At 43.9% G+C, this 23,870-nt stretch overlaps 1 protein-coding gene across 1 annotated transcript in view; it reads left to right on the top strand.

Annotated features, from left to right (window-relative positions):
• The window catches only part of LOC144766554 (uncharacterized), a 70,921-nt gene extending 48,649 nt beyond the window's left edge, over positions 1–22,272 (top strand). Inside the window, exon 4 of the mRNA XM_078650359.1 lies at positions 21,927–22,272. Within this exon, the coding sequence (XP_078506485.1) occupies positions 21,927–22,092 (166 nt within the window). The 3' untranslated portion in view covers positions 22,093–22,272. The remainder of the gene's footprint in view (positions 1–21,926) is intronic.
• Positions 22,273–23,870: the final 1,598 nt, after the last annotated feature.

The following is a 23,870-nucleotide window of genomic DNA, read 5'->3' as shown; positions in this document are numbered from 1 at the left end:
CTTTTGGCTCAACGTGTTGGCCCGGTCACTTGCCAGCCGGCTAGTGGCCCCTGTGCCGACGAAACTTGAAATTCGACTTGCGATTCTGGTTCCTCCAGATTTGCACCAGCTCCCCTGAAAAGGAGCCCCCACTCTGACCCTCCTGGTTCGAGTGAGAAGCAATCTCCTGGTTCCGCGTGGATTGCTTTTGCCAAGTGTTGTTTGCTCCAATCTTGAAGCCGACAGCGCCGACGGTGAGAGCCTGCGTGGGACAGATCGTGACCTGCTCCTGGATGTCGCAGATGCCCCAGAGCCCACGTGACCGCGGAGAGAAGCTCCTCAACAACCACCTGATTGCGCCCGACATTGCCTGGTTCCGTCCTGGTTCCACCCTGGTCACTGCTGAGTGACCCAGACTCTGTCCCCTCTGCTTTCAGGTACTTTTCGACTTGAGTCCACCCTTGGACTCCACCGGACACTTCCCTTTCACCCCGCCTGCAGCCCTTTCAGCTTCAAGCACCAAGAGCCTGCGTGACGAAACCCGACTCAACTTCGACCCTGTGCACCCGCTTCCTGTGGGTGAGGTAACATTGCAACGCCGGTGTTCCCACACTGGTACACATCTCTAGGGTCTGTGTCTAAAGTTTTGTTCCTCTAGGTTCAGCGGAAGTGTCCTTAAACTTTAACTTTGTAACTTTTACGCACCATTGGTTAACAATGATGCATGCGTGCACTTTCTGCACTGCACCCGAATCCCGCGGGCTTTTCCCGACTTCAGCATTGCTTGTCCCGACTGCTCCCAGCAATTCCCTAGGCCCTAGGCCTAACCACTGATCGATTGGTATCTCTTATACCATTTTTTTAGTATATGGTCTGAGTGGCCCCTCGCCCTCATCCATATTTGTGCAACTTTGTATGTTTAAACAGTGCTTTTGATTTAACGCTTGTGCCCCTTTATTCAAAAAGAATACTGGGGATTGTTTTTAGTAATAAATACATATATTTTTATAATATATACTTGTGTGGTGTCCTTTCATTTGATATTACAGGATTGTATGTGGTAAAACAGCTCGCTTAACACGACCTCTTAAGTTAAGTCTTTAGGCTGCTTAGTCCATGCTACCCCTAGGATAGCTTGTCTAATAAGGTTGACTTACAACCAGACACCATAAGGGATTGTTTGGTCTGATAACAGGTGGTTTCAGAATTGGAAACATCCCCTATCAGGCCAACTTCTCACAATCTGCATCTGTCCTTTTGTGATACTGTTGTTGTGTTTCGAAATTAATTGCTTACCAGTTGCAAACCCTATGTGTTTTGTGTGCAAGAGCAACGCTGTTCTTCCTTTGCTTCGGAGCTGAGGTGACACTTTTGTACTCCTAAATGTGTGTCCTTCTTTTGTTTCTGAGCTGAGGTGACACCTTTGTACTCCTAAATGTGTGTCCTTCCTTTGTTTCTGAGTTGAGGTGACACCTTTGTACTCCTAAATGTGTGTCCTTCCTTTGTTTCTGAGCTGAGGTGACACTTGTGTACTCCTAAATGTGTGTCCTTTCTTTGTTTCTGGGCTGAGGTGACACCTTTGTACTCCTAAATGTGTGTCCTTCCTTTGTTTCTGAGCTCAGGTGACACCTTTGTACTCCTAAATGTGTGTCCTTTCTTTGCTTCTGAGTTGAGGTGACACCTTTGTACTCCTAAATGTGTGTCCTTCCTTTGTTTCTGAGCTGAGGTGACACCTTTCTACTCCTAAATGTGTGTCCCTTCTTTGTTTATGAGCTGAGGTGACACTTTTGTACTCCTAAATGTGTGTCCTTCCTTTCTTTCTGAGCTGAGGTGACACCTTTGTACTCCTAAATGTGTGTCCTTCCTTTGTTTCTGAGCTGAGGTGACACCGTTGTACTCCTAAATGTGTGTCCTTCCTTTCTTTCTGAGCTGAGCTGACACCTTTGTACTCCTAAATGTGTGTCCCTTCTTTGCTTCTGAGCTGAGGTGAGACTTTTGTACTCCTAAATGTGTGTCCTTCCTTTGTTTCTGAGCTGAGGTGACACTTGTGTACTCCTAAATGTGTGTCCTTCCTTTGTTGCTGAGCTCAGGTGACACTTTTGTACTTCCAAATGTGTGTCCTTCCTTTGCTTCTGATCTGAGGTGACTCCTTTGTACTCCTAAATGTGTGTCCTTTCTTTGCTTCTGAGCTGCGGTGACACTTTTGTACTTCTAAATGTGTGTCCTTTCTTTGCTTCTGAGTTGAGGTGACACCTTTGTACTCCTAAATGTGTGTCCTTCTTTTGTTTCTGAGCTGAGGTGACACCTTTGTACTCCTAAATGTGTGTCCTTTCTTTGTTTCTGAGCTCAGGTGAAACTTTTGTTCTTCTAAATGTGTGTCCTTCATTTGTTTCCGAGCTGAGGTGACACCTTTCTACTCCTAAATGTGTGTCCTTCCTTTGTTTCTGAGCTAAGGTGACACTTGTCTACTCCTAAATGTGTGTCTTTCCTTTGTTTCTGAGCTGAGGTGACACCTTTGTACTCCTAAATGTGTGTCCCTTCTTTGCTTCTGAGCTGAGGTGAGACTTTTGTACTCCTAAATGTGTGTCCTTCCTTTGCTTCTGAGCTGAGGTGACACTTTTGTACTCCTAAATGTGTGTCCTTCCTTTGTTTCTGAGCTGAGGTGACACTTGTGTACTCCTAAATGTGTGTCCTTCCTTTGTTTCTGGGCTGAGGTGACACCTTTGTACTGCTAAATGTGTGTCCCTTCTTTGTTTATGAGCTGAGGTGACACTTTTGTACTCCTAAATGTGTGTCCTTCCTTTGTTTCTGAGCTCAGGTGTCACTTTTGTACTCCTAAATGTGTGTCCTTCCTTTGTTTCTGAGCTGAGGTGACACTTTTCTACTCCTAAATGTGTGTCCTTTCTTTGCTTCTGAGTTGAGGTGACACCTTTGTACTCCTAAATGTGTGTCCTTCCTTTGTTTCTGAGCTGAGGTGACACCTTTGTACTCCTAAATGTGTCACTCCTTTGTTTCTGAGCTCAGGTGAAACTTTTGTTCTTCTAAATGTGTGTCCTTCATTTGTTTCCGAGCTGAGGTGACACCTTTCTACTCCTAAATGTGTGTCCTTCCTTTGTTTCTGAGCTGAGGTGACACTTGTCTACTCCTAAATGTGTGTCCTTCCTTTGTTTCTGAGCTGAGCTGACACCTTTGTACTCCTAAATGTGTGTCCCTTCTTTGTTTATGAGCTGAGGTGACACTTTTGTACTCCTAAATGTGTGTCCTTCCTTTCTTTCTGAGCTGAGCTGACACCTTTGTACTCCTAAATGTGTGTCCCTTCTTTGCTTCTGAGCTGAGGTGAGACTTTTGTACTCCTAAATGTGTGTCCTTCCTTTGTTTCTGAGCTGAGGTGACACTTGTGTACTCCTAAATGTGTGTCCTTCCTTTGTTGCTGAGCTCAGGTGACACTTTTGTACTTCCAAATGTGTGTCCTTCCTTTGCTTCTGATCTGAGGTGACTCCTTTGTACTCCTAAATGTGTGTCCTTTCTTTGCTTCTGAGCTGCGGTGACACTTTTGTACTTCTAAATGTGTGTCCTTTCTTTGCTTCTGAGTTGAGGTGACACCTTTGTACTCCTAAATGTGTGTCCTTCCTTTGTTTCTGAGCTGAGGTGACACCTTTGTACTCCTAAATGTGTGTCCTTTCTTTGTTTCTGAGCTCAGGTGAAACTTTTGTTCTTCTAAATGTGTGTCCTTCATTTGTTTCCGAGCTGAGGTGACACCTTTCTACTCCTAAATGTGTGTCCTTCCTTTGTTTCTGAGCTAAGGTGACACTTGTCTACTCCTAAATGTGTGTCTTTCCTTTGTTTCTGAGCTGAGGTGACACCTTTGTACTCCTAAATGTGTGTCCCTTCTTTGCTTCTGAGCTGAGGTGAGACTTTTGTACTCCTAAATGTGTGTCCTTCCTTTGCTTCTGAGCTGAGGTGACACTTTTGTACTCCTAAATGTGTGTCCTTCCTTTGTTTCTGAGCTGAGGTGACACTTGTGTACTCCTAAATGTGTGTCCTTCCTTTGTTTCTGGGCTGAGGTGACACCTTTGTACTGCTAAATGTGTGTCCTTCCTTTGTTGCTGAGCTCAGGTGACACTTTTGTACTTCCAAATGTGTGTCCTTCCTTTGTTTCTGAGCTGAGGTGACATTTGTGTACTCCTAAATGTGTGTCCTTCCTTTGTTTCTGGGCTGAGGTGACACCTTTGTACTGCTAAATGTGTGTCCTTCCTTTGTTGCTGAGCTCAGGTGACACTTGTGTACTCCTAAATGTGTGTCCTTTCTTTGCTTCTGAGCTGAGGTGACACTTTTGTACTCCTAAATGTGTGTCCTTCCTTTGTTTCTGAGCTGAGGTGACACTTGTGTACTCCTAAATGTGTGTCCTTCCTTTGTTTCTGGGCTGAGGTGACACCTTTGTACTGCTAAATGTGTGTCCTTCCTTTGTTGCTGAGCTCAGGTGACACTTTTGTACTTCCAAATGTGTGTCCTTCCTTTGTTTCTGAGCTGAGGTGACACTTGTGTACTCCTAAATGTGTGTCCTTCCTTTGTTTCTGGGCTGAGGTGACACCTTTGTACTGCTAAATGTGTGTCCTTCCTTTGTTGCTGAGCTCAGGTGACACTTGTGTACTCCTAAATGTGTGTCCTTTCTTTGCTTCTGAGCTGCGGTGACACTTTTGTACTTCTAAATGTGTGTCCTTTCTTTGTTTCTGAGCTCAGGTGTCACTTTTGTACTTCTAAATGTGTGTCCTTTCTTTGCTTCTGAGTTGAGGTGACACCTTTGTACTCCTAAATGTGTGTCCTTCCTTTGTTTCTGAGCTGAGGTGACACCTTTGTACTCCTAAATGTGTCACTCCTTTGTTTCTGAGCTCAGGTGACACCTTTGTACTCCTAAATGTGTGTCCTTCCTTTGCTTCTGAGTTGAGGTGACACCTTTGTACTCCTAAATGTGTGTCCTTCCTTTGTTTCTGAGCTGAGGTGACACCTTTGTACTCCTAAATGTGTGTCCTTTCTTTGTTTCTGAGCTCAGGTGAAACTTTTGTTCTTCTAAATGTGTGTCCTTCATTTGTTTCCGAGCTGAGGTGACACCTTTCTACTCCTAAATGTGTGTCCTTCCTTTGTTTCTGAGCTAAGGTGACACTTGTCTACTCCTAAATGTGTGTCTTTCCTTTGTTTCTGAGCTGAGGTGACACCTTTGTACTCCTAAATGTGTGTCCCTTCTTTGCTTCTGAGCTGAGGTGAGACTTTTGTACTCCTAAATGTGTGTCCTTCCTTTGCTTCTGAGCTGAGGTGACACTTTTGTACTCCTAAATGTGTGTCCTTCCTTTGTTTCTGAGCTGAGGTGACACTTGTGTACTCCTAAATGTGTGTCCTTCCTTTGTTTCTGGGCTGAGGTGACACCTTTGTACTGCTAAATGTGTGTCCTTCCTTTGTTGCTGAGCTCAGGTGACACTTTTGTACTTCCAAATGTGTGTCCTTCCTTTGTTTCTGAGCTGAGGTGACATTTGTGTACTCCTAAATGTGTGTCCTTCCTTTGTTTCTGGGCTGAGGTGACACCTTTGTACTGCTAAATGTGTGTCCTTCCTTTGTTGCTGAGCTCAGGTGACACTTGTGTACTCCTAAATGTGTGTCCTTTCTTTGCTTCTGAGCTGAGGTGACACTTTTGTACTCCTAAATGTGTGTCCTTCCTTTGTTTCTGAGCTGAGGTGACACTTGTGTACTCCTAAATGTGTGTCCTTCCTTTGTTTCTGGGCTGAGGTGACACCTTTGTACTGCTAAATGTGTGTCCTTCCTTTGTTGCTGAGCTCAGGTGACACTTTTGTACTTCCAAATGTGTGTCCTTCCTTTGTTTCTGAGCTGAGGTGACACTTGTGTACTCCTAAATGTGTGTCCTTCCTTTGTTTCTGGGCTGAGGTGACACCTTTGTACTGCTAAATGTGTGTCCTTCCTTTGTTGCTGAGCTCAGGTGACACTTGTGTACTCCTAAATGTGTGTCCTTTCTTTGCTTCTGAGCTGCGGTGACATTTTTGTACTTCTAAATGTGTGTCCTTTCTTTGTTTCTGAGCTCAGGTGTCACTTTTGTACTTCTAAATGTGTGTCCTTTCTTTGCTTCTGAGTTGAGGTGACACCTTTGTACTCCTAAATGTGTGTCCTTCCTTTGTTTCTGAGCTGAGGTGACACCTTTGTACTCCTAAATGTGTCACTCCTTTGTTTCTGAGCTCAGGTGAAACTTTTGTTCTTCTAAATGTGTGTCCTTCATTTGTTTCCGAGCTGAGGTGACACCTTTCTACTCCTAAATGTGTGTCCTTCCTTTGTTTCTGAGCTGAGGTGACACTTGTCTACTCCTAAATGTGTGTCTTTCCTTTGTTTCTGAGCTGAGCTGACACCTTTGTACTCCTAAATGTGTGTCCCTTCTTTGTTTATGAGCTGAGGTGACACTTTTGTACTCCTAAATGTGTGTCCTTCCTTTCTTTCTGAGCTGAGGTGACACCTTTGTACTCCTAAATGTGTGTCCCTTCTTTGCTTCTGATCTGAGGTGAGACTTTTGTACTCCTAAATGTGTGTCCTTCCTTTGCTTCTGAGCTGAGGTGACACCTTTGTACTCCTAAATGTGTGTCCTTCCTTTGCTTCTGAGCTGGGGTGACACTTTTGTACTCCTAAATGCGTGTCCTTCATTTGTTTCTGAGTTCAGTTGACACTTTTCTACTCCTAAATGTGTGTCCTTCCTTTGTTTCTGAGCTGAGGTGTCACTTTTGTACTTCTAAATGTGTGTCATTTCTTTTCTTCTGAGCTGAGGTGAGACTTTTGTACTCCTAAATGTGTGTCCTTCATTTGTTTCTGAGTTCAGTTGACACTTTTCTACTCCTAAATGTGTGTCCTTCCTTTGTTTCTGAGCTGAGGTGTCACTTTTGTACTCCTAAATGTGTGTCCTTCCTTTCTTTCTGAGCTGAGGTGACACCTTTGTACTCCTAAATGTGTGTCCCTTCTTTGCTTCTGAGCTGAGGTGAGACTTTTGTACTCCTAAATGTGTGTCCTTCCTTTGCTTCTGAGCTGAGGTGACACCTTTGTACTCCTAAATGTGTGTCCTTCCTTTGCTTCTGAGCTGGGGTGACACTTTTGTACTCCTAAATGCGTGTCCTTCATTTGTTTCTGAGTTCAGTTGACACTTTTCTACTCCTAAATGTGTGTCCTTCCTTTGTTTCTGAGCTGAGGTGTCACTTTTGTACTTCTAAATGTGTGTCATTTCTTTTCTTCTGAGCTGAGGTGAGACTTTTGTACTCCTAAATGTGTGTCCTTCATTTGTTTCTGAGTTCAGTTGACACTTTTCTACTCCTAAATGTGTGTCCTTCCTTTGTTTCTGAGCTGGGGTGACACTTTTGTACTCCTAAATGCGTGTCCTTCATTTGTTTCTGAGTTCAGTTGACACTTTTCTACTCCTAAATGTGTGTCCTTCCTTTGTTTCTGAGCTGAGGTGTCACTTTTGTACTTCTAAATGTGTGTCATTTCTTTTCTTCTGAGCTGAGGTGACACTTGTGTACTCCTAAATGTGTGTCCTTCCTTTGTTTCTGGGCTGAGGTGACACCTTTGTACTGCTAAATGTGTGTCCTTCCTTTGTTGCTGAGCTCAGGTGACACTTTTGTACTTCCAAATGTGTGTCCTTCCTTTGTTTCTGAGCTGAGGTGACACTTGTGTACTCCTAAATGTGTGTCCTTCCTTTGCTTCTGAGCTGAGGTGACACCTTTGTACTCCTAAATGTGTGTCCTTCCTTTGCTTCTGAGCTGGGGTGACACTTTTGTACTCCTAAATGCGTGTCCTTCATTTGTTTCTGAGTTCAGTTGACACTTTTCTACTCCTAAATGTGTGTCCTTCCTTTGTTTCTGAGCTGAGGTGTCACTTTTGTACTTCTAAATGTGTGTCATTTCTTTTCTTCTGAGCTGAGGTGAGACTTTTGTACTCCTAAATGTGTGTCCTTCATTTGTTTCTGAGTTCAGTTGACACTTTTCTACTCCTAAATGTGTGTCCTTCCTTTGTTTCTGAGCTGAGGTGTCACTTTTGTACTCCTAAATGTGTGTCCTTCCTTTCTTTCTGAGCTGAGGTGACACCTTTGTACTCCTAAATGTGTGTCCCTTCTTTGCTTCTGAGCTGAGGTGAGACTTTTGTACTCCTAAATGTGTGTCCTTCCTTTGCTTCTGAGCTGAGGTGACACCTTTGTACTCCTAAATGTGTGTCCTTCCTTTGCTTCTGAGCTGGGGTGACACTTTTGTACTCCTAAATGCGTGTCCTTCATTTGTTTCTGAGTTCAGTTGACACTTTTCTACTCCTAAATGTGTGTCCTTCCTTTGTTTCTGAGCTGAGGTGTCACTTTTGTACTTCTAAATGTGTGTCATTTCTTTTCTTCTGAGCTGAGGTGAGACTTTTGTACTCCTAAATGTGTGTCCTTCATTTGTTTCTGAGTTCAGTTGACACTTTTCTACTCCTAAATGTGTGTCCTTCCTTTGTTTCTGAGCTGGGGTGACACTTTTGTACTCCTAAATGCGTGTCCTTCATTTGTTTCTGAGTTCAGTTGACACTTTTCTACTCCTAAATGTGTGTCCTTCCTTTGTTTCTGAGCTGAGGTGACACCTTTGTACTCCTAAATGTGTGTCCTTCCTTTGCTTCTGAGCTGAGGTGAGACTTTTGTACTCCTAAATGCGTGTCCTTCATTTGTTTCTGAGTTCAGTTGACACTTTTCTACTCCTAAATGTGTGTCCTTCCTTTGTTTCTGAGCTGAAGTGTCACTTTTGTACTTCTAAATGTGTGTCATTTCTTTTCTTCTGAGCTGAGGTGACACCTTTGTACTCCTAAATGTGTGTCCTTCCTTTGCTTCTGAGCTGAGGTGACACTTTTCTACTCCTAAATGTGTGTCCTTCCTTTGTTTCTGAGCTGAGGTGACACCTTTGTACTCCTAAATGTGTGTCCTTCCTTTGTTTCTGAGCTCAGTTGACACTTTTCCACTTCTAAATGTGTGTCCTTCCTTGGCTTCTGAGCTGAGGTGAAACTTTTCTACTCCTAAATGTGTGTCCTTCCTTTGTTTCTGAGCTGAGGTGTCACTTTTGTACTTCTAAATGTGTGTCTTTCCTTTGTTTCTGAGCTCAGGTGAAACTTTTGTACTCCTAAATGTGTGTCCTTCCTTTGTTTCTGAGCTGAGGTGACACTTGTGTACTCCTAAATGTGTGTCCTTCCTTTGTTTCTGAGCTGAGGTGACACTTGTGTACTCCTAAATGTGTGTCCTTCCTTTGCTTCTGAGCTGAGGTGACACTTTTCTACTCCTAAATGTGTGTCCTTCCTTTGCTTCTGAGCTCAGGTGACACCTTTGTACTTCTAAATGTGTGTCCTTTCTTTGCATCTGAGCTCAGTTGACACTTTTCTACTCCTAAATGTGTGTCCTTCCTTTGTTTCTGAGCTCAGGTGACACCTTTGTACTCCTAAATGTGTGTCCTTCCTTTGTTTCTGAGCTCAGTTGACACTTTTCTACTCCTAAATGTGTGTCCTTCCTTTGTTTCTGAGCTCAGGTGACACCTTTGTACTTCTAAATGTGTGTCCTTCCTTTGCTTCTGAGCTGAGGTGACACCTTTGTACTCCTAAATGTGTGTCCTTCCTTTGTTTCTGAGCTGAGGTGAAACTTTTCTACTCCTAAATGTGTGTCCTTCCTTTGCTTCTGAGCTGGGGTGACACCTTTGTACTCCTAAATGTGTGTCCTTCCTTTTTTTCTGAGCTCAGGTGACACTTTTGTACTCCTACATGTGTGTCCTTCCTTTGTTTCTGAGCTCAGGTGACACCTTTGTACTTCTAAATGTGTGTCCTTCCTTTGCTTCTGAGCTGAGGTGACACCTTTGTACTCCTAAATGTGTGTCCTTCCTTTGCTTCTGAGCTGAGGTGACACCTTTGTACTCCTAAATGTGTGTCCTTCCTTTGTTTCTGAGCTGAGGTGGCACTTGTGTACTCCTAAATGTGTCCTTCCTTTGTTTCTGGGCTGAGGTGACACCTTTGTACTGCTAAATGTGTGTCCTTCCTTTGTTTCTGAGCTCAGGTGACACTTTTGTACTTCCAAATGTGTGTCCTTCCTTTGCTTCTGAGCTGAGGTGACACCTTTGTACTTCTAAATGTGTGTGCTTTCTTTGTTTCTGAGCTCAGGTGTCACTTTTGTACTCCTAAATGTGTGTCCTTCCTTTGCTTCTGAGCTCAGTTGACACTTTTCTACTCCTAAATGTGTGTCCTTCCTTTGTTTCTGAGCTCAGGTGACACCTTTGTACTCCTAAATGTGTGTCCTTCCTTTGTTTCTGAGCTCAGTTGACACTTTTCTACTCCTAAATGTGTGTCCTTCCTTTGTTTCTGAGCTCAGGTGACACCTTTGTACTTCTAAATGTGTGTCCTTCCTTTGTTTCTGAGCTCAGGTGACACCTTTGTACTTCTAAATGTGTGTCCTTCCTTTTTTTCTGAGCTCAGGTGACACTTTTGTACTCCTACATGTGTGTCCTTCCTTTGTTTCTGAGCTGAGGTGACACCTTTGTACTCCTAAATGTGTGTCCTTCCTTTGCTTCTGAGCTGAGGTCACACCTTTGTACTCCTAAATGTGTGTCCTTCCTTTGTTTCTGAGCTGAGGTGACACTTGTGTACTCCTAAATGTGTGTCCTTCCTTTGTTTCTGGGCTGAGGTGACACCTTTGTACTCCTAAATGTGTGTCCTTCCTTTGTTTCTGAGTTGAGGTGACACCTTTGTACTCCTAAATGTGTGTCCTTCCTTTGTTTCTGAGCTGAGGTGACACTTGTGTACTCCTAAATGTGTGTCCTTTCTTTGTTTCTGGGCTGAGGTGACTCCTTTGTACTCCTAAATGTGTGTCCTTTCTTTGCTTCTGAGCTGCGGTGACACTTTTGTACTTCTAAATGTGTGTCCTTTCTTTGCTTCTGAGTTGAGGTGACACCTTTGTACTCCTAAATGTGTGTCCTTCCTTTGTTTCTGAGCTGAGGTGACACCTTTGTACTCCTAAATGTGTGTCCTTTCTTTGTTTCTGAGCTCAGGTGAAACTTTTGTTCTTCTAAATGTGTGTCCTTCATTTGTTTCCGAGCTGAGGTGACACCTTTCTACTCCTAAATGTGTGTCCTTCCTTTGTTTCTGAGCTAAGGTGACACTTGTCTACTCCTAAATGTGTGTCTTTCCTTTGTTTCTGAGCTGAGGTGACACCTTTGTACTCCTAAATGTGTGTCCCTTCTTTGCTTCTGAGCTGAGGTGAGACTTTTGTACTCCTAAATGTGTGTCCTTCCTTTGCTTCTGAGCTGAGGTGACACTTTTGTACTCCTAAATGTGTGTCCTTCCTTTGTTTCTGAGCTGAGGTGACACTTGTGTACTCCTAAATGTGTGTCCTTCCTTTGTTTCTGGGCTGAGGTGACACCTTTGTACTGCTAAATGTGTGTCCCTTCTTTGTTTATGAGCTGAGGTGACACTTTTGTACTCCTAAATGTGTGTCCTTCCTTTGTTTCTGAGCTCAGGTGTCACTTTTGTACTCCTAAATGTGTGTCCTTCCTTTGTTTCTGAGCTGAGGTGACACTTTTCTACTCCTAAATGTGTGTCCTTTCTTTGCTTCTGAGTTGAGGTGACACCTTTGTACTCCTAAATGTGTGTCCTTCCTTTGTTTCTGAGCTGAGGTGACACCTTTGTACTCCTAAATGTGTCACTCCTTTGTTTCTGAGCTCAGGTGAAACTTTTGTTCTTCTAAATGTGTGTCCTTCATTTGTTTCCGAGCTGAGGTGACACCTTTCTACTCCTAAATGTGTGTCCTTCCTTTGTTTCTGAGCTGAGGTGACACTTGTCTACTCCTAAATGTGTGTCCTTCCTTTGTTTCTGAGCTGAGCTGACACCTTTGAACTCCTAAATGTGTGTCCCTTCTTTGTTTATGAGCTGAGGTGACACTTTTGTACTCCTAAATGTGTGTCCTTCCTTTCTTTCTGAGCTGAGCTGACACCTTTGTACTCCTAAATGTGTGTCCCTTCTTTGCTTCTGAGCTGAGGTGAGACTTTTGTACTCCTAAATGTGTGTCCTTCCTTTGTTTCTGAGCTGAGGTGACACTTGTGTACTCCTAAATGTGTGTCCTTCCTTTGTTGCTGAGCTCAGGTGACACTTTTGTACTTCCAAATGTGTGTCCTTCCTTTGCTTCTGATCTGAGGTGACTCCTTTGTACTCCTAAATGTGTGTCCTTTCTTTGCTTCTGAGCTGCGGTGACACTTTTGTACTTCTAAATGTGTGTCCTTTCTTTGCTTCTGAGTTGAGGTGACACCTTTGTACTCCTAAATGTGTGTCCTTCCTTTGTTTCTGAGCTAAGGTGACACCTTTGTACTCCTAAATGTGTGTCCTTTCTTTGTTTCTGAGCTCAGGTGAAACTTTTGTTCTTCTAAATGTGTGTCCTTCATTTGTTTCCGAGCTGAGGTGACACCTTTCTACTCCTAAATGTGTGTCCTTCCTTTGTTTCTGAGCTGAGGTGACACTTGTCTACTCCTAAATGTGTGTCCTTCCTTTGTTTCTGAGCTGAGCTGACACCTTTGAACTCCTAAATGTGTGTCCCTTCTTTGTTTATGAGCTGAGGTGACACTTTTGTACTCCTAAATGTGTGTCCTTCCTTTCTTTCTGAGCTGAGCTGACACCTTTGTACTCCTAAATGTGTGTCCCTTCTTTGCTTCTGAGCTGAGGTGAGACTTTTGTACTCCTAAATGTGTGTCCTTCCTTTGTTTCTGAGCTGAGGTGACACTTGTGTACTCCTAAATGTGTGTCCTTCCTTTGTTGCTGAGCTCAGGTGACACTTTTGTACTTCCAAATGTGTGTCCTTCCTTTGCTTCTGATCTGAGGTGACTCCTTTGTACTCCTAAATGTGTGTCCTTTCTTTGCTTCTGAGCTGCGGTGACACTTTTGTACTTCTAAATGTGTGTCCTTTCTTTGCTTCTGAGTTGAGGTGACACCTTTGTACTCCTAAATGTGTGTCCTTCCTTTGTTTCTGAGCTAAGGTGACACCTTTGTACTCCTAAATGTGTGTCCTTTCTTTGTTTCTGAGCTCAGGTGAAACTTTTGTTCTTCTAAATGTGTGTCCTTCATTTGTTTCCGAGCTGAGGTGACACCTTTCTACTCCTAAATGTGTGTCCTTCCTTTGTTTCTGAGCTAAGGTGACACTTGTCTACTCCTAAATGTGTGTCTTTCCTTTGTTTCTGAGCTGAGGTGACACCTTTGTACTCCTAAATGTGTGTCCCTTCTTTGCTTCTGAGCTGAGGTGAGACTTTTGTACTCCTAAATGTGTGTCCTTCCTTTGCTTCTGAGCTGAGGTGACACTTTTGTACTCCTAAATGTGTGTCCTTCCTTTGTTTCTGAGCTGAGGTGACACTTGTGTACTCCTAAATGTGTGTCCTTCCTTTGTTTCTGGGCTGAGGTGACACCTTTGTACTGCTAAATGTGTGTCCTTCCTTTGTTGCTGAGCTCAGGTGACACTTTTGTACTTCCAAATGTGTGTCCTTCCTTTGTTTCTGAGCTGAGGTGACATTTGTGTACTCCTAAATGTGTGTCCTTCCTTTGTTTCTGGGCTGAGGTGACACCTTTGTACTGCTAAATGTGTGTCCTTCCTTTGTTGCTGAGCTCAGGTGACACTTGTGTACTCCTAAATGTGTGTCCTTTCTTTGCTTCTGAGCTGAGGTGACACTTTTGTACTCCTAAATGTGTGTCCTTCCTTTGTTTCTGAGCTGAGGTGACACTTGTGTACTCCTAAATGTGTGTCCTTCCTTTGTTTCTGGGCTGAGGTGACACCTTTGTACTGCTAAATGTGTGTCCTTCCTTTGTTGCTGAGCTCAGGTGACACTTTTGTACTTCCAAATGTGTGTCCTTCCTTTGTTTCTGAGCTGAGGTGACACTTGTGTACTCCTAAATGTGTGTCCTTCCTTTGTTTCTGGGCTGAGGTGACACCTTTGTACTGCTAAATGTGTGTCCTTCCTTTGTTGCTGAGCTCAGGTGACACTTGTGTACTCCTAAATGTGTGTCCTTTCTTTGCTTCTGAGCTGCGGTGACACTTTTGTACTTCTAAATGTGTGTCCTTTCTTTGTTTCTGAGCTCAGGTGTCACTTTTGTACTTCTAAATGTGTGTCCTTTCTTTGCTTCTGAGTTGAGGTGACACCTTTGTACTCCTAAATGTGTGTCCTTCCTTTGTTTCTGAGCTGAGGTGACACCTTTGTACTCCTAAATGTGTCACTCCTTTGTTTCTGAGCTCAGGTGAAACTTTTGTTCTTCTAAATGTGTGTCCTTCATTTGTTTCCGAGCTGAGGTGACACCTTTCTACTCCTAAATGTGTGTCCTTCCTTTGTTTCTGAGCTGAGGTGACACTTGTCTACTCCTAAATGTGTGTCTTTCCTTTGTTTCTGAGCTGAGCTGACACCTTTGTACTCCTAAATGTGTGTCCCTTCTTTGTTTATGAGCTGAGGTGACACTTTTGTACTCCTAAATGTGTGTCCTTCCTTTCTTTCTGAGCTGAGGTGACACCTTTGTACTCCTAAATGTGTGTCCCTTCTTTGCTTCTGAGCTGAGGTTAGACTTTTGTACTCCTAAATGTGTGTCCTTCCTTTGCTTCTGAGCTGAGGTGACACCTTTGTACTCCTAAATGTGTGTCCTTCCTTTGCTTCTGAGCTGGGGTGACACTTTTGTACTCCTAAATGCGTGTCCTTCATTTGTTTCTGAGTTCAGTTGACACTTTTCTACTCCTAAATGTGTGTCCTTCCTTTGTTTCTGAGCTGAGGTGTCACTTTTGTACTTCTAAATCTGTGTCATTTCTTTTCTTCTGAGCTGAGGTGAGACTTTTGTACTCCTAAATGTGTGTCCTTCATTTGTTTCTGAGTTCAGTTGACACTTTTCTACTCCTAAATGTGTGTCCTTCCTTTGTTTCTGAGCTGAGGTGTCACTTTTGTACTTCTAAATGTGTGTCATTTCTTTTCTTCTGAGCTGGGGTGACACTTTTGTACTCCTAAATGCGTGTCCTTCATTTGTTTCTGAGTTCAGTTGACACTTTTCTACTCCTAAATGTGTGTCCTTCCTTTGTTTCTGAGCTGAGGTGACACCTTTGTACTCCTAAATGTGTGTCCTTCCTTTGCTTCTGAGCTGAGGTGAGACTTTTGTACTCCTAAATGCGTGTCCTTCATTTGTTTCTGAGTTCAGTTGACACTTTTCTACTCCTAAATGTGTGTCCTTCCTTTGTTTCTGAGCTGAGGTGTCACTTTTGTACTTCTAAATGTGTGTCATTTCTTTTCTTCTGAGCTGAGGTGACACCTTTGTACTCCTAAATGTGTGTCCTTCCTTTGCTTCTGAGCTGAGGTGACACTTTTCTACTCCTAAATGTGTGTCCTTCCTTTGTTTCTGAGCTGAGGTGACACCTTTGTACTCCTAAATGTGTGTCCTTCCTTTGTTTCTGAGCTCAGTTGACACTTTTCTACTTCTAAATGTGTGTCCTTCCTTGGCTTCTGAGCTGAGGTGAAACTTTTCTACTCCTAAATGTGTGTCCTTCCTTTGTTTCTGAGCTGAGGTGTCACTTTTGTACTTCTAAATGTGTGTCTTTCCTTTGTTTCTGAGCTCAGGTGAAACTTTTGTACTCCTAAATGTGTGTCCTTCCTTTGTTTCTGAGCTGAGGTGACACTTGTGTACTCCTAAATGTGTGTCCTTCCTTTGTTTCTGAGCTGAGGTGACACTTGTGTACTCCTAAATGTGTGTCCTTCCTTTGCTTCTGAGCTGAGGTGACACTTTTCTACTCCTAAGTGTGTCCTTCCTTTGCTTCTGAGCTGAGGTGACACTTTTGTACTCCTAAATGTGTGTCCTTCCTTTGTTTCTGAGCTGAGGTTACACCTTTGTACTCCTAAATGTGTGTCCTTCCTTTGTTTCTGAGCTCAGTTGACACCTTTCTACTCCTAAATGTGTGTCCTTCCTTTGTTTCTGAGCTCAGGTGACACCTTTGTACTTCTAAATGTGTGTCCTTTCTTTGCTTCTGAGCTCAGTTGACACTTTTCTACTCCTAAATGTGTGTCCTTCCTTTGTTTCTGAGCTCAGGTGACACCTTTGTACTCCTAAATGTGTGTCCTTCCTTTGTTTCTGAGCTCAGTTGACACTTTTCTACTCCTAAATGTGTGTCCTTCCTTTGTTTCTGAGCTCAGGTGACACCTTTGTACTCCTAAATGTGTGTCCTTCCTTTGTTTCTGAGCTCAGTTGACACTTTTCTACTCCTAAATGTGTGTCCTTCCTTTGCTTCTGAGCTCAGGTGACACCTTTGTACTCCTAAATGTGTGTCCTTCCTTTATTTCTGAGCTCAGTTGACACTTTTCTACTCCTAAATGTGTGTCCTTCCTTTGTTTCTGAGCTCAGGTGACACCTTTGTACTCCTAAATGTGTGTCCTTCCTTTGTTTCTGAGCTCAGTTGACACTTTTCTACTCCTAAATGTGTGTCCTTCCTTTGTTTCTGAGCTCAGGTGACACCTTTGTACTCCTAAATGTGTGTCCTTCCTTTGTTTCTGAGCTCAGTTGACACTTTTCTACTCCTAAATGTGTGTCCTTCCTTTGTTTCTGAGCTCAGGTGACACCTTTGTACTCCTAAATGTGTGTCCTTCCTTTGTTTCTGAGCTCAGTTGACACTTTTCTACTCCTAAATGTGTGTCCTTCCTTTGCTTCTGAGCTGAGGTGACACCTTTGTACTCCTAAATGTGTGTCCTTCCTTTGTTTCTGAGCTGAGGTGAAACTTTTCTACTCCTAAATGTGTGTCCTTCCTTTGCTTCTGAGCTGGGGTGACACCTTTGTACTCCTAAATGTGTGTCCTTCCTTTTTTTCTGAGCTCAGGTGACACTTTTGTACTCCTACATGTGTGTCCTTCCTTTGTTTCTGAGCTCAGGTGACACCTTTGTACTTCTAAATGTGTGTCCTTCCTTTGCTTCTGAGCTGAGGTGACACCTTTGTACTCCTAAATGTGTGTCCTTCCTTTGCTTCTGAGCTGAGGTGACACCTTTGTACTCCTAAATGTGTGTCCTTCCTTTGTTTCTGAGCTGAGGTGGCACTTGTGTACTCCTAAATGTGTCCTTCCTTTGTTTCTGGGCTGAGGTGACACCTTTGTACTGCTAAATGTGTGTCCTTCCTTTGTTTCTGAGCTCAGGTGACACTTTTGTACTTCCAAATGTGTGTCCTTCCTTTGCTTCTGAGCTGAGGTGACACCTTTGTACTTCTAAATGTGTGTGCTTTCTTTGTTTCTGAGCTCAGGTGTCACTTTTGTACTCCTAAATGTGTGTCCTTCCTTTGCTTCTGAGCTCAGTTGACACTTTTCTACTCCTAAATGTGTGTCCTTCCTTTGTTTCTGAGCTCAGGTGACACCTTTGTACTCCTAAATGTGTGTCCTTCCTTTGTTTCTGAGCTCAGTTGACACTTTTCTACTCCTAAATGTGTGTCCTTCCTTTGTTTCTGAGCTCAGGTGACACCTTTGTACTTCTAAATGTGTGTCCTTCATTTGTTTCTGAGTTCAGTTGACACTTTTCTACTCCTAAATGTGTGTCCTTCCTTTGTTTCTGAGCTGAGGTGTCACTTTTGTACTTCTAAATGTGTGTCATTTCTTTTCTTCTGAGCTGGGGTGACACTTTTGTACTCCTAAATGCGTGTCCTTCATTTGTTTCTGAGTTCAGTTGACACTTTTCTACTCCTAAATGTGTGTCCTTCCTTTGTTTCTGAGCTGAGGTGACACCTTTGTACTCCTAAATGTGTGTCCTTCCTTTGTTTCTGAGCTGAGGTGTCACTTTTGTACTTCTAAATGTGTGTCATTTCTTTTCTTCTGAGCTGAGGTGACACCTTTGTACTCCTAAATGTGTGTCCTTCCTTTGCTTCTGAGCTGAGGTGACACTTTTCTACTCCTAAATGTGTGTCCTTCCTTTGTTTCTGAGCTGAGGTGACACCTTTGTACTCCTAAATGTGTGTCCTTCCTTTGTTTCTGAGCTCAGTTGACACTTTTCTACTTCTAAATGTGTGTCCTTCCTTGGCTTCTGAGCTGAGGTGAAACTTTTCTACTCCTAAATGTGTGTCCTTCCTTTGTTTCTGAGCTGAGGTGTCACTTTTGTACTTCTAAATGTGTGTCTTTCCTTTGTTTCTGAGCTCAGGTGAAACTTTTGTACTCCTAAATGTGTGTCCTTCCTTTGTTTCTGAGCTGAGGTGACACTTGTGTACTCCTAAATGTGTGTCCTTCCTTTGTTTCTGAGCTGAGGTGACACTTGTGTACTCCTAAATGTGTGTCCTTCCTTTGCTTCTGAGCTGAGGTGACACTTTTCTACTCCTAAGTGTGTCCTTCCTTTGCTTCTGAGCTGAGGTGACACTTTTGTACTCCTAAATGTGTGTCCTTCCTTTGTTTCTGAGCTGAGGTTACACCTTTGTACTCCTAAATGTGTGTCCTTCCTTTGTTTCTGAGCTCAGTTGACACCTTTCTACTCCTAAATGTGTGTCCTTCCTTTGTTTCTGAGCTCAGGTGACACCTTTGTACTTCTAAATGTGTGTCCTTTCTTTGCTTCTGAGCTCAGTTGACACTTTTCTACTCCTAAATGTGTGTCCTTCCTTTGTTTCTGAGCTCAGGTGACACCTTTGTACTCCTAAATGTGTGTCCTTCCTTTGTTTCTGAGCTCAGTTGACACTTTTCTACTCCTAAATGTGTGTCCTTCCTTTGTTTCTGAGCTCAGGTGACACCTTTGTACTCCTAAATGTGTGTCCTTCCTTTGTTTCTGAGCTCAGTTGACACTTTTCTACTCCTAAATGTGTGTCCTTCCTTTGCTTCTGAGCTCAGGTGACACCTTTGTACTCCTAAATGTGTGTCCTTCCTTTATTTCTGAGCTCAGTTGACACTTTTCTACTCCTAAATGTGTGTCCTTCCTTTGTTTCTGAGCTCAGGTGACACCTTTGTACTCCTAAATGTGTGTCCTTCCTTTGTTTCTGAGCTCAGTTGACACTTTTCTACTCCTAAATGTGTGTCCTTCCTTTGTTTCTGAGCTCAGGTGACACCTTTGTACTCCTAAATGTGTGTCCTTCCTTTGTTTCTGAGCTCAGTTGACACTTTTCTACTCCTAAATGTGTGTCCTTCCTTTGTTTCTGAGCTCAGGTGACACCTTTGTACTCCTAAATGTGTGTCCTTCCTTTGTTTCTGAGCTCAGTTGACACTTTTCTACTCCTAAATGTGTGTCCTTCCTTTGCTTCTGAGCTGAGGTGACACCTTTGTACTCCTAAATGTGTGTCCTTCCTTTGTTTCTGAGCTGAGGTGAAACTTTTCTACTCCTAAATGTGTGTCCTTCCTTTGCTTCTGAGCTGGGGTGACACCTTTGTACTCCTAAATGTGTGTCCTTCCTTTTTTTCTGAGCTCAGGTGACACTTTTGTACTCCTACATGTGTGTCCTTCCTTTGTTTCTGAGCTCAGGTGACACCTTTGTACTTCTAAATGTGTGTCCTTCCTTTGCTTCTGAGCTGAGGTGACACCTTTGTACTCCTAAATGTGTGTCCTTCCTTTGCTTCTGAGCTGAGGTGACACCTTTGTACTCCTAAATGTGTGTCCTTCCTTTGTTTCTGAGCTGAGGTGGCACTTGTGTACTCCTAAATGTGTCCTTCCTTTGTTTCTGGGCTGAGGTGACACCTTTGTACTGCTAAATGTGTGTCCTTCCTTTGTTTCTGAGCTCAGGTGACACTTTTGTACTTCCAAATGTGTGTCCTTCCTTTGCTTCTGAGCTGAGGTGACACCTTTGTACTTCTAAATGTGTGTGCTTTCTTTGTTTCTGAGCTCAGGTGTCACTTTTGTACTCCTAAATGTGTGTCCTTCCTTTGCTTCTGAGCTCAGTTGACACTTTTCTACTCCTAAATGTGTGTCCTTCCTTTGTTTCTGAGCTCAGGTGACACCTTTGTACTCCTAAATGTGTGTCCTTCCTTTGTTTCTGAGCTCAGTTGACACTTTTCTACTCCTAAATGTGTGTCCTTCCTTTGTTTCTGAGCTCAGGTGACACCTTTGTACTTCTAAATGTGTGTCCTTCCTTTGTTTCTGAGCTCAGGTGACACCTTTGTACTTCTAAATGTGTGTCCTTCCTTTTTGTCTGAGCTCAGGTGACACTTTTGTACTCCTACATGTGTGTCCTTCCTTTGTTTCTGAGCTGAGGTGACACCTTTGTACTCCTAAATGTGTGTCCTTCCTTTGCTTCTGAGCTGAGGTCACACCTTTGTACTCCTAAATGTGTGTCCTTCCTTTGTTTCTGAGCTGAGGTGAAACTTTTCTACTCCTAAATGTGTGTCCTTCCTTTGCTTCTGAGCTGGGGTGACACCTTTGTACTCCTAATTGTGTGTCCTTCCTTTTTTTCTGAGCTCAGGTGACACCTTTGTACTCCTAAATGTGTGTGCTTTCTTTGTTTCTGAGCTCAGGTGTCACTTTTGTACTCCTAAATGTGTGTCACTCCTTTGTTTCTGAGCTCAGGTGAAACTTTTGTACTCCTAAATGTGTGTCCTTCCTTTGTTTCTGAGCTGAGGTGACACTTTTGTACTCCTAAATGTGTGTCCTTCCTTTGTTTCTGGGCTGAGGTGACACCTTTGTACTTCTAAATGTGTGTGCTTTCTTTGTTTCTGAGCTCAGGTGTCACTTTTGTACTTCTAAATGTGTGTCATTTCTTTTCTTCTGAGCTGAGGTGACACCTTTGTACTCCTAAATGTGTGTGCTTTCTTTGTTTCTGAGCTCAGGTGTCACTTTTGTACTCCTAAATGTGTGTCACTCCTTTGTTTCTGAGCTCAGGTGAAACTTTTGTACTCCTAAATGTGTGTCCTTCCTTTGCTTCTGAGCTGAGGTGACACTTTTCTACTCCTAAATGTGTGTCCTTCCTTTGCTTCTGAGCTCAGTTGACACCTTTCTACTCCTAAATGTGTGTCCTTCCTTTGTTTCTGAGCTCAGTTGACACTTTTCTACTTCTAAATGTGTGTCCTTCCTTGGCTTCTGAGCTGAGGTGAAACTTTTCTACTCCTAAATGTGTGTCCTTCCTTTGCTTCTGAGCTGAGGTGACACCTTTGTACTCCTAAATGTGTGTCCTTCCTTTGTTTCTGAGCTCCGGTGACACTTTTGTACTCCTAAATGTGTGTGCTTTCTTTGTTTCTGAGCTCAGGTGTCACTTTTGTACTTCTAAATGTGTGTCCTTCCTTTGTTTCTGAGCTCCGGTGACACTTTTGTACTTCTAAATGTGTGTCTTTTCTTTGTTTCTGAGCTCAGGTGACACCTTTGTACTTCTAAATGCGTGTCCTTCCTTTGTTTCCGAGCTCAGGGAGACCTTTGTGCTTTGCCTCACATTGAGCGGTTAGTTGCTAAGGGACCTCACCCTCAGATTTCTTTGCATTGGTTGTAAGGCTTCCCACAGTGTAATAGTTGTTCAGGGCCCCAGAGCGTTTTGCAGGCCCCCTGCAGTGTGAGGGAAGCCTCTGCTCACTCTTTGTCATGATCTTTGGAGACGTGTTGCCCCGGTGGGTGTCACCCGGACCCGTGCTTCCAGTCCACAGACGGTCCGGACCTCAGGGTCCGGGGATGCCTCATTTAGTTAATTTAGACCACAGTAAAGCCTGGTCCACTCCGCCATTGACCCAGGGACAGTGGACGCCAGAGGTGAGACGCATCATTCTGGCTCTCAAGGGGCGTCATGATCATGGTAGACACGTAGGGTCAGATTTACAAGCCCCTTGCGGCACTTTTGCGTCATTTTTCCCATGTTAAAAACGACTAAAAAGTGGCGCAAGGGGCTTGTAAATCTGCCCTGTATTCTTTAGGGCATGCACATGTGTCAGGGGTCGCAGCAATCTAGGGCGCGCTTGTCACAGTTAGGTTTAATAACAACATTCTATTTCTTCCATCTCAGGATAGCCTTGAATGGTCTCGAGGGGTTCGTAAATAATGGCAGGGCGGTTCTTCGGGATTGCTACGAGCAACACCTCAGGGATCCAGTCGAAGAAATCAAGGCATGGATTGAAGCAAAAGACAGCACGGGTCGCGTCAAGGACTTCTTCAAGAAATTTGATTCCTAGAGAAGAAAAGGCTGCAGTTGAAGTGGCATCTATGAGAAGAGAACTTGAAGGTCCACTCCACGACTCCTTCCAGCTTCACTAGATCCTTTCCCGGCTCCATTGTTGAATCTCAGCCAGATTATGGACTGCCCCGATCTCCCTCCCCTCCGATAACCCAAGTATAATGATTTTTTGGTAACACCTCTGTGTCTTGCAATGGTCATTTATGTCAATACTCTGTGTTGGAGGGTGAATGGATGGTAGATTGACCCGGTCGTATGATTGTGCACTCTACAAATACGCTTAACATAACAGAGGTGTACAGGGCCTTGCGCGTCTGGCCACACATGGCCAAGGGTACGGATCAGTACTGGACAACGCCTGAAGGTTGCCGACCACAGGTGGTCAGTAACTCAAGAATGGACCGGAGGCCATCGGTGAGTGAAACCGTCACTGCCATAAGATAGATGCCAGAACCCCTTTTACCGGGCACCGGGGTCAGGCTGGAGCTACTGGTCCCCGCACTAACACTTTAAAAACATAACCCAAGCAAGAACATCACTGGAGGATACACAATTTCCATCACTGAGTAATACCTTGTAGAGTCAGAGCTTAGGTGAAAATACCTGCAGGGTCCAGAGTACGGCAGATCACAAGTGGCAATACTTATAGATTCTAGAGCAAAACAGATCACAAGTGATAATAGTTTCAGGTTCTAGAGCACAGTACAACGTAAATGAACAATACCCGCAGATTCTAGAGGGACCGTGACAGATCACACGTGAGCAACTCCTGAAGATTCTAGACACAATAGATCACAAATGAGTAACACCTGCAGGGCCTCAAAATGCTGCTGCTAGTATGTTTGCTAGGGCACCATATTCTTTCCAGTTCTGTGCAGTGGCGTTTTGTGGTCCTGAGGTCCTCGGTGTACCAGCCGTCTTGCATGGTGGTCCTTCCGTGTTTTTTGTTGCTGATGGGAGCGATGCTGTCAGTGTGGTTCATGAGCCAGGTGTTGAAACTCCTAACGTTCTGGTCCAGGTTGGTGGAGGAGTCGGGGTGGATGATGTTGACGGCTTCGATCCATTGAGTCTCAGAGACTTTGCCCCAGCTGCGGTGGGGGTGCAGGGCGGCATGGGTGGTCCATGGGCTGTGCTTTGAAGTGGACGATGGAGGGATCGGTCCATATGAGTTCTGTATTTGACACAGACATTAGAAGTGAAGATGAGGTCCAATGTCTGTCGGGTGAAGTGCGTGAGTTCATGGATGGGTTGGGTGAGACCGATGTTGTCCATGATGTTGAGGAGGTTGGAGGTGTTGGTGTCATTGAGGTTGTCGCGGTGAAAGTTAAGATCTCTGAGAAATATGTAGTCATTGGAGTCTATAGAGAGAGAGGCGATGAAATCAGCGATTGTGTTGCAGAAGCTGGGGCGAGGTCCCGGGAGGCGGTAGGAAAAGGTAGTCCTGATGGCAGACTTGTTGTTTATTTGGAGTCTGAAGTTAAGCTGTTCCCTGGACGGGGTGGGGTTGTCCGTTGTGGTGGTGCACTGGATGGTCTCCTTGTCATGACAGCGATTCCTTCTCCGGACTTGTTATTGCGAGGCCGGTGGATGCTCTTGTATCCTTCGGGCGCATCTGTGCAGCTATGGTGCTGTCAGGGCAGACGCAGGGTTCAGCCAGGTCCAGTCAGAAAGACAACATTGGGTTCGAGAATAACACAAAATATCAAGACATAACAAATCAAGAGCACCACAGATCACAGATGAGCAATAACCGCAGTAGAATACAACAGACCACAA

This window comes from Lissotriton helveticus, chromosome 7 (assembly GCF_964261635.1).
Source record: "Lissotriton helveticus chromosome 7, aLisHel1.1, whole genome shotgun sequence".
Lineage (NCBI taxonomy): Eukaryota > Metazoa > Chordata > Amphibia > Caudata > Salamandridae > Lissotriton > Lissotriton helveticus.
Note: the sequence above shows the minus strand (reverse complement) of the source record. Positions and strands in the feature narration are given on the sequence as shown.